The following is a 17,954-nucleotide window of genomic DNA, read 5'->3' as shown; positions in this document are numbered from 1 at the left end:
GTTCCTTATAATCTTGTCGATAGCCAAAATACTTCCAAAACTCCTTTTGGAGACAGTCTTCCCTATTCAACGTGTTGCTTGCTTTCACTTTGAAAACGGCCCCTCCTCCCTCCGCTCTGCTGTTCGGCCCCTCCTCCCTCCACTCCGCTGTAGCAGGGGAGGGGGAGGAGCCGATGACTGCGAGTTGGAGGGAATGAGAGGCTGTCCTTCCTGCTCCTTCCTCAAAACAAACGTTAGTGGATTAAAAAAAGTGAAATGAAAAAACTATCGCACGTCCTTGCGATGGGACTATTGCGCATGCGCACATCGCGATGGCGATGTTTAAACGATATATCGTTCAGGCCTATTATCGATAACTGCCACAGTGTCACCACGACTTCCGTGTGTGTCTCAGAGAAGGTTTTTGGTCGCCTGTGGGAGAGTGAGGTAATTGCTCGTCTTGCGTTCAAGAACTACTCAGAATTATAGCTATCAGGCACCTTGCTGTCCTCGACAATGTGGAGATCAGCATGTCTACTATACATCATTTTGATTAGACCCGTCAAGTATACATGACAGATCCTTTCCATTTTACCCATATGTGACAATTGTCAATCCTCCCCTTTCGTTATATTCCAACACCTTGTCGTGGACAGCAAGGTGGCTGATGGCTAGAAATCTGAGCAGTTCTTAAACGTGACACGCGCATTAACTCGCTCGCCCTCACCTAATCGTTCCTTCCAACTGCAACTCTGCCCGATGACGTCCGCATGCTGTTAACAAGGCTGAGTGTCCTTCAAAATTTTGTCAGGGGCCACCCTAATAATGTTATAAGTTATTGAAAAAAAAGAAAGCGATATTGGATGGCCACACCTGACGATTTCCTGCGGCACACCAGTTGAAAAACACTAGTCTATTCAATATGAATGTGAACAAGTCCCCCAACCTTATTGATGAGACAATAAAAGTCAATCTTTATTTCTTTAGAACATACTGGAGTTGAGACTGCAGTTGATGATAGTGCTGCTTATTTCAACTTCCCAGCTTCTCTGGCTTCTCTGCTCAGAATAGGATTCAGAGCTCCAAAAGAAGCAGCCTGGCAGTATCTACGACAGATGCGAATAATGAGGATCACTCTGGAGGGGTCAAGTCTAGAGGAGTTTGACCCAACTCCTTAAAACTTGTTAAATTCTCTTGTTTTCAATGTAAATCTACTAGAAATAAGTGATACTATCTGCCAGTGCTTCGATTAAATTTTACTCAAATATTTTGAAATAAGTCAAATAGCTAGCTGAAAATAAGCTTAGCAGACTTATATTAAGCAATAGGTTAATATATTTAATCTTTAAAAAAGCTTGTTTGTCAGAAATGTTTTTAATTCAAGAATAGATATTGTTCAAAACCAAGGGCGTAGGTTTGCATAGGGGCGGTAGGGACATAACACTACCAACTTTTCAGGATGCTCAAATTATCCCCACCAACTTTTAAGCAAACTTATTTGCATTATATAATGACTTCAGTTACAGTGCTGCTCGAAAGTTTGTGAACCCCACAGCGATGGTCAGATTTTTTGTAAAAAAAACTAAAATAACCTTATTAAATGTTAAGTTATACCCAAATCCACAATACTGACATTCCAAATAATGGACTGAAACAAAAGAAATAGTTATATTGTCATTCTTTATTTAACAAAAGTGGTTGATTTAAGAAAAACTCAGATATCATGTGTGCAAAAGTATGTGAACCCCTTCAGTTAATAGGATATTGCGCCTCCTTTTGCAGAGATTACCTCAACCAAACGGTTTCTGTAGTGACTAATCAGCCTCTCACATCTACTTTGGGGGATTTTTGCCCATTCTTCCTTGCAGAACGCAGTCAGTTGAGAGAGGTTTGATGGGCGTCTGGCATGAACTGCTGGCTTCAGGTCCCGCCACAGCATTTCAATGGGATTTAGGTCAGGACTTTGACTGGGCCAGTCCAGAACACGAATCTTCTTCTTTTTCAGCCATTCCTTGGTTGTATTGCTGGAATGCTTTGGATCATTATCATGTTGCATGATCCACCTTCTGCCAAGCTTTAACTTCAAAACAGATGGCGTCAGGTTATGTTCTAGGATTTGACAATATTCCTCAGAATTCATGATTCCCTGGACTATGTGGAGTTGTCCAGGTCCTGAGGATGAAAAGCAAGCCCAGATCTTGACATTCCCACCTCCATGCTTCACTGTTGGGAGAAGGTTCTTTTGGTGGTATGCAGTGTTGACTTTTCGCCAGACATGGCGGTTTTGGTTGTGACCAAACAGTTCAATTTTGCACCTACATCAGTTGATGAAAACTCTTTTTAATTTAGTCTCGACAACACAACTGTTAAAAAAACAAAAAAAAACTACTGAATTGATTGATTAGGAAATCAGGTTGAAATAATAGAAAATTCCAAAATGTTGAGGGGGTTCACAAACTTTTGAGCAGCACTGTATATAGGTCATTTAGATTGTCTTCCTTTATGTTGTAAGGATAGAATTGATCCTACCATTATTAAGTGAATTACAGTACTTTGATTATGTTCAGACTTACACTGACCCCCTTTCACTCGCTGAATGTGCCAGTCCATTTCCCCCCCTCAAAAACACGTTTAATTGGCTGATGACTTGACCTCCCCACACACACACACACCCATTCACAGCCCGACAGAATTACAACATGCCGCCTCCACCGCCCCCTTCAAAGACAAGGGATATTAGAAGTTTTTTTCCGCCAGCAGCAGCTACTGTAAGTATTGTAAAAAGACATCAATCTTGTGGAGGTGGGGAACACTGCACTAATTTTGCAACTGCTACAGTGCTTCAAGTCCATTTTACTCACTGAGGTTTCTTGAAATAAGAAAAACAGCTTGCTGAAAATAAGCTTGACAGACTTATTTTAAGCAAAAATTTTATATATTTAATCTTAAAGAAAATATTATTGTTCAAAACATAATTTGAATTTTTTTTCCTTCTTGATTTAGGTGAAAAATGACCAACTTTTAGATGTATGGGCTCAATACGAACAAATAGTAATATTTACTTAAAGTAAGTGGAATAATATGGCGCATTAATCTGTTAACCAGCCTTTAACACTCAAAAAAAGATGGAGAAAATTATTTGACTAGATTTAACAAAAAATATCAGATTCAGACGTTATGAATTTGCAATGTGAAAGTTAGTATAGGTCAGTACAGATTTATTTTGCATTTATCATTTAGCCTATCAATTAATTAGGTTCATATAGGTGAGAAAAGTAGCCCTGACCCCCATTCACCAAATATCTTTGGTCTTATTAATGTCCCGCCCCCAGCAAAAAGTGTACATGCAGGTTTTGCTGTTATATCATCCCTACCAATATTAAGACCAAACCTTGTTCAAAACATCATTAAACATTTTTTTGGGGGTGGGGTGGGGGGGGGGGGGGGTAGGTGAGAAATGACCAACTTTTTACATGTATGAGTGTAATAAGAGCAAATATTAATATTTACTTAAAGTAAGTGGAATAATCTGATGCATTAATCTGTTAACTAGTCTTTAACACTCAAAACAAGATGGTGAAAATGACTGAAATGAAGGAAAAATAGTCTGATTAAGAAGTTATACATTTGCAGTGTAGATCGCTGGATGAATTCAAATGTGCTAGGCGACTTGACTATAAGACATGGGTCTGCAACGTTTTTAGTCTTTAGATACCATTATAGTGCATGTATGTAGCCTGGCGTGTTATGCAATGTTATTTGTGGCAAGTCAGTTTAATACCAATTTAAAAATAAAGTGAGTGGGAAAAAAGCTGTCATAATTGTTGTCGGTTCTTTCTTCCTTCGGGCAAAACATATCACATTTTGTAACTGTCAATGATACCGATGATGAAGACAATAAATATTTCACACACACACACAAAAAATAAAAATAAAATAATAATATGAAATGGCCCAAAACGAGATGAGATTTTTTTTTCCATATCACACACCACTACCCTGTAGGGTATCAATTCAATATAAGTTGAACATGATTGGCAAATCGTTGCATTCTGTTTTTATTTATGTACACAACATCCAGAAATCCATCAGAGTTGGCATTGTATATTCATATTTCCACAAAGGCATTTCTTTTTTGAATGAGATTTGCTAATTAAATCAGAGTTCTCTCGTTAAGCCATCAACTGAAGTAATGTACACTGTATGTACCTCTTTTCATTTTATTTTAAACATAATTAATTTTTTTAGTCCAGGCTCCTAAAAAGCATGGAATTTCCACACTATCTGGAGTAGTATGTGGTAATGTCAATGCACTAAGGACAGGCATGATACGTGTTTATGTAATGTTTCAATATAAGAAGGCTAAGTGTTTGCCTTGCATTTTGTTGTGCTTATTTCAAGTGGACCCAGTAATGAAATCACAGCAATCAAACAAGGGGGTTGTCATAGTGACACAGCTGCCCTACACTGTTGTGGGCTCCGTCTCATGTCAGCAGGATTCTGTCTCCCTGTGGGTGCCAGTCCAGGAAAGCCAGGGTTGGAGATTTCCTTTGAGTGGGAATAAAAATTGATGCATTTGTTTCACAGATAATGATGTCTTGGACCGAAGCAGGACCTATGTGACATGGCTGGACAGTATTTCTAACTGGATAGCAATGGGTAAGCAATCTCTGTCTGTCTGTCTGTCTGTCTGTCTGTCTGTCTGTCTCTCTCTGTCTCTGTCTCTGTCTCTCTCTTTCTCTCTCTCTCCATTTTAAAGTTCATTTGCGAAATTCATGTTTTAATGATGATTCTATGTCTCAAATAAAATCAAATTGATGTAAACCCAGGAGGGAAAGTGGGCCGGAACAGTCCGGTACGCCATTCCAGTAAAAGATTCGTGGCCGGAACGGTGCTTTGATCCCAAAAATATGACGACAACTGTCAAAACCCCACATAAAAAAAAAAAAAAAAAACAGCCAGGCTGCCATACACGCATCTCCACGAAGAAAACAATCTACTACTGTGTATCACAAAAGTAAGTACACCCCTAGCATTTCTGCAGATATTTAAGTATATCTTTTTATGGGAAACACTGACAAAATGACACTTTGACACAATGAAAAGTAGTCTGTGCAGCTTATATAATAGAGTTAATTCATTTACCCCTCAAAAGAACTCAAAATATAGCCATGAATATCTAGACCCCTGGCAACAAAAGTGAGTACTCTCCTCAGTGAAAGTTGTCAATATTAACATACAAAATGTCAATATTTTGTGTGGCCACCACTATTATCCAAAACTGCCTTTACTCTCTTGGGCATGGAGTTGACCAGAGCTTCACAGGTTGCAACCGGAATGCTCTTCCACTCCTCCATGACGACGTTGCGGAGCTGCCGGATATTTGAGACTTTGCGCACCTCCACCTTCTGCTTGAGGATCCCCCAAAAATGTTCTATTGGGTTCAAATCTGGAGACATGCTTGGCCAGTCCATCACCTTTACCCTCAGCCTCTTCAGTAAAGCAGTGGTCATCTTGGAGGTGTGTTTGGGGGTCATTGTCATGCTGGACCCAGTTTCTGGAGGGAGGGGATCATGCTCTGCTGCAGTATTTCACAGTACATGTCGGAGTTCATGTTTCCCTCAATGGAATGTAACTCTCCAACACCTGCAGCACTCATGCAGCCCCAGACTATGACATTTCCACCGCCGTGCTTGACTGTTGGCTTGACTCACTTATCTTCGTACTCCTCACCTGGTTGCCGCCACACATGCTTGAGACCATCGGAACCAAACAAATTAATCTTCGTCTCATCAGACCATAGGACATGGTTCCAGTAATCCATGTGCTTTGTTGACATGTCTTCAGCAAACTGTTTGCGGGCTTTCTTGTGTACCGTCTTCAGAAGAGGCTTCCTCCTGGGGTGACAGCCATGCACACCAATTTGATGTAGAGTGCAGCGTATGATTTGAGCACTAACAGGCTGACCCCCCCACCTCTTCAATCTGCAGCAATGCTGACAGCACTCCTGTAACGAGTCACACACAGATTATGTCTATATGAGTTGAAATGCTTCTATGGAAATGCTTTCAGACCCTACCTATTTTCTAAGTAGGTGAACTTGCAAAATCACAAGGGGTGCAAATACTTTTGTTCCTCACTGTACATACACCAATGTTTTTATAAATAATCATAATCTGCCTGTGACTCCTTCACTCCTTTTTTATCAGTCTGGCTTATCTAAAGGATAAAGAGGGGCACAGGATGTTTATTCATCTTTAAATAATTTATTTCATTATTAATTAATAAATGTATTTTTTGCTGCTACAAATTTTAAAAACACGCTTAACAGCTTAGCATAAGATAATTGTGATAAACTATCATTAGTCCCACCGTGGAGAAATGTACAACTACAAATGCAAACTACAACCAAAAATATTACTAGCTATATTATGCTAATTTTAAACATTGTGGAAATAATAGCTAGAAGCTGTAGCACATGCAAACTGACTTTGCAGAAAACTAAAGCAACACTGTAAATTAGAGTCTACTAATTAATTTCTCTCTTTATGTGAACCACTCTTTCTTTACACAGACACGTACACGAGCACGCACGCATGCATGCACGCAAATGAAGCATGGCGCCGCCGCCTGATGACATATCCGCTTTTGCTGACGCTGTACTTGTTTGAATCAGCATGTCTCCGTTCAACAATCAGATAGTAAGGAAGTGACGTCATGCCGTCGCCATTTTTAGTGTGGCATGACGACATCGTAAACAATGGAAAAGGACGTTCACAGCGTGGCATTCCCACTCTTCTTTTTCAAACATTTTTCTTGAACCTACAAACTAGGTCGCAATAATATGCTTCAATTCAGTGCCCATTTGTGGTCCTCCCATTGCAGATGACACGGAGATGTGCGTTTTTTACAGAGCTTGTCTCCCGCATTGTCTCTGATCAGCCAACTGCGGGGCTAGCCCCTCCAAACTCAATGCCGACCGAACATGAATATGTAAAAATGCGTTGAGGAATATTAAACCCCGAAAAGTGCCTGCGAGGTACCCCCAGTCAAAGAGGCGCGCGATCTGTTTTTTTCATGACATTTCTACCTGTCAAAACTGTTGCCACTTCCAGGATCTCCACTGTTATGCACAAGCACTCTTGGTTGCGGCTTACAGGAAATATATGCATGACACACTTATCTTTGTACTCTTTACCTGGTCGCCGCCACACATGCTTCATACCATCGGAACCAAACAAATTAATCTTCTTCTAATCAGACCATAGGACATGGTTCCAGTCTTCCATGTGCTTTGTTGACATGTCTTCAGCAAACTGTTTGCAGGCTTTCTTGTGTACCGTCTTCAGAAGAGGCTTCCTCCCGGGGTGACAGCCATGCACACCAATTTGATGCAGAGTGCTGCGTATGGTCTGAGCACTAACAGGCTGACCCCCCCCCCCCCCCCCCACCTCTTCAATCTCTGCAGCAATGCTGACAGCACTCCTGCGACGATCTTTCAAAGAAAGCATTTGGATGTGACGCTGAGCACGTGCGCTCGGCTTCTTTGGACGACCAGCCTGTTCTGTTCAGCCTGTTCTGAGTGGGCCCTGCTCTTTTAAAACACTGGATGATCTTAGCCACTGTGCTGCAGCTCAGTTTCAGGGTGTTGGCAAGATTCTTGTGGCCTTGGTCATCTTCATGTAGCGTAACAATACGTCTTTTAAGATCCTCAGAGAGTTCTTTGCCATGTGGTGCCATGTTGGAATTTTCAGTGACCAGTATGAGAGAGCCTGAGAGCTGCACTACAAATTTGAACACACCTGCTCCTTATGCACACCTGGACCTCATAACGCTAACGAGTCACATGACATTTTGGAGGGAAAATGACAAGCAGTACTCAATTTGGACATTTAGAGATCTAGTTTCCAAGGGGTGTACTCACTTTAGTTGCCAGGAGTTTAGATATCAATGGCTATATTTTGAGTTATTTTGAGGGGAAAATACATTTACTCTATTATTAAGCTGCACACAGACTTTTCATTGTGTCAAAGTGTCATTTTGTCATCGTTGTCCCATGAAAAGTTATACTTAAATATCTGCAGAAATGCGAGAGGTGTACTGACTTTTGTGATACACTGTTATTATAAATATACAGTATATATTGGATACGGAGAGGCACAACCAAGTGGTTGGAACAGTAAATAAGAACATCTGTAACCAGTATGGAATAGAAGTGCCCAGATCCCAAAGGTCCACGCCACGGAGGGTGGCTGAGAAGAACAAGGTCAAGGTTCTGTGAGACTTTAGTTTCCAGACTGAAAAACAGCTCCAGGGCTGCTGTTCAAGCAGTTGAAGTGGATGTTGAAGGTGAAGGCTACTGTGGTTCCGGTGGCAGTGGGAGCACTCTGGGTCGTAACCCCGAAATTGGGAGAATGGCTCCCAGGAACAATATCTGAAGCCTCAGTCCAGAAGAGTGCAGTCCTAGGAACAGCTAAGAAACTGTGCAGAACCCTCATATTCCCAAGCCTCTGGTAGGGGACTCGAGCTTGAGGATGACACTCATACCACCCCACGATGGGTGAGAGCGACATTATTATATACAGTATATACAGTACAGTGTATATACTGTATGTATATAAATTATATAAACGGTCTTAAAAATGTTGACCTTGAATACTTTGTCTAATGTTAACCTTTTTTCAAATTTCTCCTTCATCGCAGGTTGCTCTACCCTCCATTTGGCCAGTGCCGTATCCTCACTGGGAGGTCTGGTGTTCGGTTACGAGCTGGGCATCATCTCTGGTGGTTTGCTGCAGCTCAAGGCTGAGTTTGGACTCACCTGCATACAACAAGAGGCACTTGTCAGCTCCTTGTTGATCGGAGCCCTGTTCGCCTCTGTGGTTGGAGGAGGCTTAATCGACCGTTATGGGTGCAGAAAGTCCATCCTGCTTAGTAATGTCCTTATGCTAACTGGAAGTCTCATGCTGCTTATCAGCTCCTACCCATCACTATTGTTGGGCAGGTTCACTGTGGGATTCGCCATGTGCCAGTCCTCCATGTCCTGCTGCATCTTTGTGTCGGAGCTGGTAACTCCTGAGCGCAGGGGCTTTTTGGTAACGCTGTATGAAGCCGGGATCACTGTGGGCATTCTCATCGCATACACCATGAACTATATTTTGTTTGACATACAAATGGGTTGGAAGTGGATGTTTGGCTTAGCTATTGTCCCAACCTTGAGTCAACTTGTCTCTATATGGTTCCTTCCATCAAACTCCGAGGAACGATGTTTTTCTTCTGAAGGAGCCCCGATGGATACGATGGAAAACCAAGACGAAGCCTGCTCTAAAAGCAGCAAGGGAGGCAAGAAGGTACAGTACGATATTACGTACCTATTCCGACGTAAAGACAATATGAGGACCCGCACAATCATCGGGTTGGGACTGGTGCTTTTCCAGCAGTTCACAGGCCAGCCAAATGTTCTCTTCTATGCCTCCACAATATTTCATTCTGCAGGGTTTCAGACTGACAGCTCTGCAGTGCTAGCATCTGTTGGAATTGGAACTGTCAAAGTCATCGCCACTCTCACCTCCATGGTCTATTCTGACAAAATTGGTAGGAGGCCTTTGCTTATTAGTGGTTGCTGTGTCATGGCTTTTTGTTTAATATGCATCGGAATTCTCAGTGGACATTCACTGAAGGATGCTGTTGGCCCTTGTAGTCCAAATGGCAACAAAACAAGTCAACTTCATTTAACATTTGGAAATGACACATCTCTTAATGAGAACAACAAACTGCAAGGTGCTGATGCACTAGTTTTTGGACACAAAACAGAAGGACCTCTGGAACCTGCTAAGGAACCTTCTCCCAGCATTCGGGAAAAAGTTTTCAACTGGATCATTCTCATATGCATGATGGGAGCGGTCACTGCATACTCCATCGGATTTGGCCCATGTTTGTATACTCACCTTGACTTATACTCAGAATCGACAATGCACAGTGGTTCTGCTCTATGCATTGCTTTAATATACAGTGGTGCCTTAAGATACAACTTTAATTTGTTCCGTGACTACCCTCATAACTTAAAACCCTCTTATCATTGCGTGTATTTTTTTAAATATGTCTTTTATAAATAACACTTAATTGAATTCATTTTAATATCACCACCACCACTACTTGCTTGTGCCAAAAAATATTTCCACTATGAAGCTTACCTATAAAAGTAATCATACGACACTTTAACATTTGACCCGTGCTTTTCCATTTTTTTCTGTTTTGCCCCCCCCAGGAAGAAGTAAATGTTCCGCGTCCCCCACCCTCAGCTTATTGCTGCCACGGCAAATGGTATCATTTGTCTACAGAATTATTATTATTATGAGAAAACCTCTGCATGACATTGTGTTATTTTTTAAATTAAAGGCGATAAAAATAAATATCGATAAACTTACAATAAAGTATAACCATAGACCTCATAATGATATTGACGGGTCAGATTCGACCTTCAGAGCACCATGCCTTCAAGTACGGGGTCATCCCACAATCCGCTTCAGTTATTCGCAGTCGGTCGCAGCGACACATGCAGCGATCCAAAGTCGGATGTATGTTGAAAAAGTACGAAAGCTGTACCGCATACAAACAGGATGGATTGTCTCAGCAATGATTTGTTGGAGGATTAGTAATTATTCGTACCATGCATGAAATTTGAAAAGTTGTGAAAAAAAATCAATGGGAGAAATTAGCCGCAACAGCATTGGCATTATACTTCGCAATATTACATAAAATAAATGCTACCTGCATGATTTTTTGCTTTTAACCAAGAATCGAGACTATTTTACGTCCATATCTATAAAAAATTCAGGGATTTAAGCATTTATTCACAAGAAATTTCACGGGAAAAGCTCTGTTTACGTATGGCCGCCGCCACATTGACTGATAGACTAGCAACGTACTTCGGCATATTTACGTAGAATAAATGCTAACTGCACAGATTTTTTTTAGCTTTAGCTTTAGCTTTAAACTAAGAATGAAGACTGTTTTATGTCCATATCTATAAAGAATATCTCAGAATATTTTCACCGAAAAAAGCTCTTTGTCTGTGACTCCACCCGTTCAGCTTTGACGGCCACGCCAACAATGCAGGCCCCCTATTAATAGGCCCTGCACCCCATGTCCCGTCAATATCATTTTAAAGTCTATGGTATAACTTTACTAACATTGTTTTGTTTGTAACAGAAAATACTTAAAGCGCGTCATTGTGCCTGAATTTAAAAAAAAAAAAAAGTCACATCCAAACCTTAAAAATACACTCACGGTACATTTTGTTGGCCATTTGATACTGAAAAATAAAATAAAATAAAATCAATGTATAATAATAAATTCTAATTGATTAGCAACATTCTCTCGTGAGGACAATATGCCCCCTCCCCCCACAAAAAAAGAACAAAAACGACATTGTGTCACTGGACAGAGGCACATTTTTTATTTTTGCTGCAGGCAGTATCAGCTCCTTTGCAATGGTGTGGGGTTATTTTGCACTGAGCAACTTAGCATGCCGCTTTATATGATGCTAACAGTGCTCGCTGGTTTACTAATGTAACATTGACTAAGCAGGACGATTGTTGGCCATATTCAGCACGTTTTCGCGGAAAGAAAATCAAGCGACTTATCAATGTGATTGGGTTCGAATATACTTAAGTGGCGTCTTAATTGTTTTAGCTTCCTGCTGTCAGCTGCAAACATTTTTAGACACAGTAAACAGACTGGTCTTTCCTGGTCTTCCACTGTATTAAAAGTCAAAGCCAAAAGCCAAACGCTACATACGCTTTGTCATATTTCCTTGTCTTAGCTCTTTATATCTCCAGTACTCTTTGCCATGTGCTCTTGTTTGGTTCAGAAATACAGCACACACTTGGAAAATGAGATCGCCGCTGCCACCGACTAAGAGGATCTGCAATTACACTTTATTCTAGCACAGCAAAAAAGTATGTTCTAAGGGGTCGCGCCCCACTATTTGAGAAGTACTGCATTAGACCGAGATGACCAGGGTCTGGTTGGAGAGCTACTTCGCAACAACAATTGCAAATGACTTAGGTTCATGATTCAAACTGCGCTAACAGAACATTCCAAGTAGCATTACGTGGAAGAAATAGCACAACTAATTGGACAAATTTAGAAGAGGAAGTAGCTCCCTCGAAGCAGAGGGTAGGCAGCGTGGTGTGACGCTGCACAGAATGTAGCAGTAGCGCACCTTGGTCCGCTTGCATTCACAAACGTAGCAGGGTTCGGGTGCGCGTTCACATTGACAAAACGAAGCGGACTATCTGAGAAAAGGAACTCTGGTCCGTTTAAAAAGGACCTAACAGTGCTAGGGGGAAAACACGCATAGTAATCAGTCGTATCTCAAGGCACCACTTTACACAATATCAGCATTAAAACCATTAGGCTTTTGAAACTGCTCGATTGAAAATGTACTGCGTGAAATATATAGCATATTGTAGTGTATATACTGTAATTTATTGTTGGGTCCAGAGGTATTTTTGCAGAGACTTTTAAGAATTTTGCCTTTATACGCCACAATAATGGATTGAAATGAAAAGAAAATTAGGACTTGCAGCAGTCTCACAAAAATATGAAATTTGTCCTGCAGCCTCCATTCAGCATCAGGTTGTTCCATGTAATCTCCTGCATCCTTCTCTCTAATGGCATCTTCCCTCAGGTCTTTCCTTATCACCTTCAGCTCTCTTGCTTGGCAGTTCCATCCTCATTGTCCTTTTAATACAAACCAATCTACTAACTATTTTTGTCTCTGGAGTTATAGCAAGAAACTGTTTTTCTGCGTCAGAGCTACCAGGATTTTTTGGGCGGGTCTAAAAAGGGGATAGGTTGATGTCACCTAGACGTTTCTGATGCGTTCTGGCCCACCTCTACAACTATATAAGAACTCGGCGTGCCATTGCAGCATTATTTACTTCGCCATCAAGCTATTTGCATCGTCTCTCGCGTGTTATAGTTATTTGGGCTTTGTCAGGGGTCGGCAACCCAAAATGTTGAAAGAGCCATATTCGGGCAAAATAACAAAAAAAGAAAACAAATGTCTGGAGCCACAAAAAATTAAAAGCCTTATAGAAGCATTATAATGAAGGCAACACATGTTGTTATGTATCTACAGTATATTAGCCTACTATCAAAATGACTAAGTTGGCTATAAATACATAATGAGCCTTCATGTTAAAATGTTTATTTGCCTTGCAGTGCATTCTATAAAGAATGACGCACCTCGTGACTACTTGTTGTTGTCCGATACTGCCTCAAGTGTAACTTCATTACAATAATAATGAATTAAGTTTAATTGCTTTGAAAAAATGAAAGGTTTGAAATGAAGAATTCCAAATTTTGATGTCATTTGTATTTTGAAGATTTGAAAAAAAAATTTCAAATAAAATGTGCATAACGTGTCCCTTATCTGGGCAACAAACATAGTGCAACAAAACGCAGCCTGTATTTATAAAAAATAAAACGGCACCCCTTTGAAAAGGTAAATTATATAATCGGAGTTCACGTAGCTGCATAAAAGCGATGAGTGTTCAATATTGATCACATCACACGACTCATCACAGAGTATGCTGCCTCTGAATTAATTTACTTGATTTGCTGATTGGTGAGGTTGCCTGCCATTTTTATGCCCCTTTCCTTCACTTTCTTAGTGCGAGAGGCATGTACGGTATTTAATTTTCTGTATTATCTCGGTTTTGTTTTTGAAGTCTGCAAATTGGTGTTCTGTTATGTTAATGAATGACTCTTTCATTTACCAGTCACCATCTATGAACGGTTTTCCACGCTTTATTTATCCCTGGTTGCAACAAAACTTGAAGCAATAGTGGAGTTTGGAGAAGCAGTCCACTTTTTAAATCTGTTTTTGCACTCCTATAATTTCTCCCGAAGTGATGCAATCACACTTACTGGGTACTCAGCTGCAAAAGTAGTATGCCTTCCTTGCAAATGTCTTTCCACATGACTTCTTTTGTGATTTGACAACTTCTCGCTACAGAGCAAACATTCAGAAAATCCCTCCGCATTGGCAATGAATGCAATTGATTCGGCCCAAGAAACGTTGAATCCTCTATTCTCCTCAGTTTTTTTTTTCTCTTTTCCTCTTTGGAATCCATGTCCCATCATATAGCCTCCGGTTTAGAAAGAATAGAAACGTGCGTCGCAGGCTATGACGCAAATCTTCGTTGACAGAAATGTTGACATGTAATATTTATTCTACACATTTTTACAGCATTGGAAAACGTTAAAATTGTTTAATATTTGTCCTCCTACAGAAACCATGTTAAAAAAAATATTTCCCTCCCCACATATTTTTTCCATTTTTGAAACGCTCCAGGGAGCCACTAGGGCAGCGCTAAAGGGCCGTATGCGGCTCTCAAAACACGGGTTGTCGACCCCTGGTTTAGGTGAAACAAATGCAAACAACGGCACAATGCACCTGGCAGGCCACACAGGCAAGTGTGTCTTGTTGAGTAGCAGCCGGCATCAGATGCTCCAGTTCTACTGAAGGTCCGTTGTCGGCCGGGAGCAGCACCATGGTGTCCCCGCACCTGGGAGGTGCTTCCTTCCATGCTGGCCAGGGATTGATGTGTAAAAAAAAACGCATCAAAATTTTGATTCAGTCCAGTTACCACTGGTTGCTTAGGTAACCGGTACCAATTTGATACCGAGTTCCGGTACCCAGTGAAGACCCAGGATACCAAAAATGGGGTAATGCACTGCTATTAAAGTTAACCTAACCATCACAAACTGTAATTCCACCTGCATGCTTTGGCCTCCACTAGTGGTGCAACGATTAATCGATTAACTCGAGTATTTGATTAGAAAAAAATGATTCGAATTAAATTTTGCTGCTTCGAGTATTCGTTTAATTAAAGTGGCGTTCCAATGGTTTATTTTGAAAGTGTTTGCATTTAGTTTTATTGATTTGGGTGGATACACTGTCATCGAGTCTGCCTTATTTCACATGGCTGAGTCGAGCTCCTGCATGTTAAGACCAACACAAGCCAAGTTTTTGTTTGAGCTAATGTTTTTTTAATGCATTCGTAATTTAGTTTATAGGTATATTTAGCCGTTTTTTGTGGGAACATGTGTCTGAACCATTTGTTAAGAGCATTAAAAAAAAAAACAACTTACCGTTTTATAGCATTTAAGCAAGCAAACTTTTGCTATGTCAGTTAGCCAATTGTTCTTTTGTTGTACATAGATCCTTTTCTTTTTTTTTCATGCCGTTTGAGGCTCAGCTCAGGTATTTTAATTTTTCATGTTCCTTATCTGATTACTCGATTATTCGAACTAGTTCATTGATTAATCGACTACTAAAATAATCGATAGCTGCAGCCCTAGCCTCCACCGTTCATCTATATTTTTGCCTTCTCTGGAAGGAAGTGTTTATTCCAGCCATTTCCATCCTTTTGAACAAGTCCTTAAACTATCCGTCCCCTATAAGTTTCCTTCTTGCATACTAAACCTAGCCATCACTTCAATAATATATGTACCTGAATGCTCTTTAATACTTAACTCTAACACGTTACAGACTTTCTCTTCCGATTCACATCCTACCTGCGGAGCAGTGACTAATTGCATTATACATAGCTCCCTCAATTTTGTGCTCAGCAGCCACATCATCTTTATCTGACAACTCATTTCGCTTCGAGGGCTAGCTGCTTACACAATGGTTCTTCAAAACATACTTTTGAAAATGTGACGCGCCATTATCTTTGCTAAACATGGACTTCGCTTCAATTCACTACCATTAATTATCTTATTGGAAATGCAAGCTTGGAGAGGAGGAGAACAGAGTTGGTTGTCGCAATATTTAGTATTTCATCTTTCTATCAACACGTCTTAGAATAGTTATTCATTTATTACAACGAAGCTTAAAACTTGGGTTGGATTTGACATGAGCAACAACCATCCTGATTGTAGGGTTGTCACCAGAGGTGACTGGGCATTGGACCTACCCGGCACTTCCCGCTGGGCCGACACACATCTTTGGGCTGGTGACACTGTTTAATAATAATTTCTAAAAAGTTTCTCGGCCGTGGCACGCGACCCATTCGTTGGTCCAATTTTTGTTAGTCCAATGAAGTATCTCTGTGCTCCGCTCGGCCTGCCGCCCGAACAACTGAGACAGAAATGAGTGAGAGGGAGGTGCAGAGACGCGGCTGAAAAGCCGGTGTTCTGTCTGACTTTGCACCCCATCAGAAATGGCAACTTCGCAATTCTGCGCATGCGTGTAATGTTAAAAATGGCCACTAATGCAGCGGTTCCAAAGTAAACACTACAAACTTTCTATAAAGAAAAGAATATTTACTTAAGTTTGATCATGGACGGACATGATGAAAAGTTCTCCTCAGACACATCCTTCCATGTATCTGCACACAGTTCAACTGCACGCCACTCTCTCTGTGTTAACGTCTTCACCGTGCCGTTAAGCATTTATTTAGGCCTTATTCGTGTTGCACATGTATGGTTATGATGTAACTTGTCTAGTTAGCACTTTTTGATAACGTTGAGAGTCCAATTGAATGTAAAATAGTGCTAATTCACTGCCAAAAAAGCTTCAGAAGCAAAATATTATAAGGGTGAAAAATGTGACAAATGTGCCAAAATTTGGAAGAATAACTGACATGTTTATTCACGCAAAACCCTGTACAGCATCAGCAAAAGCGGGTACGTTAAAAGGCGTTGACGCAATGTTTCGTGTGCGTGCGTATGCGCGCTCATGGACGCGTGTGTAAAGAGAGTGATTAACAAAGAGAGAAATTTAATGAGTAGACTCGACTAATTTACAGAGTTGTTTTAGTTTTCTTCAAAGTCAGTTTGCATGTGCTACAGTTTAAAGCTATTATTTCCACAATGTAAACATTTATAGCTAATAGTATTGATAGTTGTAGTTTGCATTTCCCCACAGTGTGACTAATAATGGTTTTTCACATTTTATCTTATGCTAAACAGTAAAACATGTTTTCAAAATTCGTAGCAGCAAAAAATACACTTATTAGTTACTAAATAATAGAATACATCTAATCTATCTCATAATCTATAAAATAAAATCAATACTTTAAATTAATTATGAAAAAAAATTAATAAACATACTGTGCCCCTCTCACTCCAGTAGATAAGTCAGACTGATGAAAAAGGACTGAAGGAGTCACAGGCAGATTATGATTATTTCTTGGTGTACATACAGTGAGAAAAATAAGTATTTGAACATCTTGCGATTTTGCAAGTTCTCCCTTTTAGAAATGATGGACAGGTTTGAAATTTTCATGGTAGGTGCTTGTCCACTATGAGAATCTAAAGGGAAAAAAATCCAGAAATTGCAGCGTATGATTTTTTTTATTTACAGTGCCCTCCATAATTATTGGCACCCCTGGTTAAGATGTGTTTTTTAGCTTCTAATATATATTTTTTTAATTCAAATAATATGGGACCTTAATGGAAAAAAAGAGAAAAATCCAACCTTCAATGCAAGTGCATTTATTCAGTGGGGAAAAAATCCCATATAAAGAAATAATTATTTGACATCAAATAATGTGTGTCACAATTATTAGCACCCCTGGTGTTAATACTTTGTACAACCCCCTTTTTACCAACAAAACAAGGTCTGGGGACTGAGATGGCCATGGGAGGAGCTTGATTTTGTGTCTGGTGAACCATTTCTGTGTAGATTTGGCCATATGTTTAGGGTCATTGTCTTGCTGAAAGACCCAGTGACGACCCATCTTCAGCTTTCGGGCAGAGGGCAACAGATTTTGATTTAAACTGTCCTGGTATTTCAAAGCATTCATGATGCCATGCAAGGTTCCCAGGGCCTTTGGAAGCGAAACAGCCCCACAGCATCACTGACCCACCCCCATACTTCACAGCAGCTTTTCAGCATGCGCATCTTTCGTGGCACGCCAGACCCACTTAGAGTGTTTTTTGCCAAAAAGCTCAAT

At 40.4% G+C, this 17,954-nt stretch overlaps 1 protein-coding gene across 1 annotated transcript in view; it reads left to right on the top strand.

The window, feature by feature from the left end:
- slc2a10 (solute carrier family 2 member 10) overlaps positions 1-17,954 on the top strand; it is a 52,291-nt gene that overhangs the window by 23,641 nt on the left and 10,696 nt on the right. The window contains exons 2-3 of the mRNA XM_057846886.1: positions 4,567-4,638; positions 8,683-9,912. Coding sequence (XP_057702869.1) covers positions 4,635-4,638; positions 8,683-9,912 — 1,234 coding nt within the window. The 5' untranslated portion in view covers positions 4,567-4,634. The remainder of the gene's footprint in view (positions 1-4,566; positions 4,639-8,682; positions 9,913-17,954) is intronic.

Source organism: Corythoichthys intestinalis, chromosome 9, assembly GCF_030265065.1.
Source record: "Corythoichthys intestinalis isolate RoL2023-P3 chromosome 9, ASM3026506v1, whole genome shotgun sequence".
NCBI lineage: Eukaryota > Metazoa > Chordata > Actinopteri > Syngnathiformes > Syngnathidae > Corythoichthys > Corythoichthys intestinalis.
The sequence above is the reverse complement of the archived record's forward strand: the minus strand, read 5'-3'. Positions and strand labels throughout refer to the sequence as shown.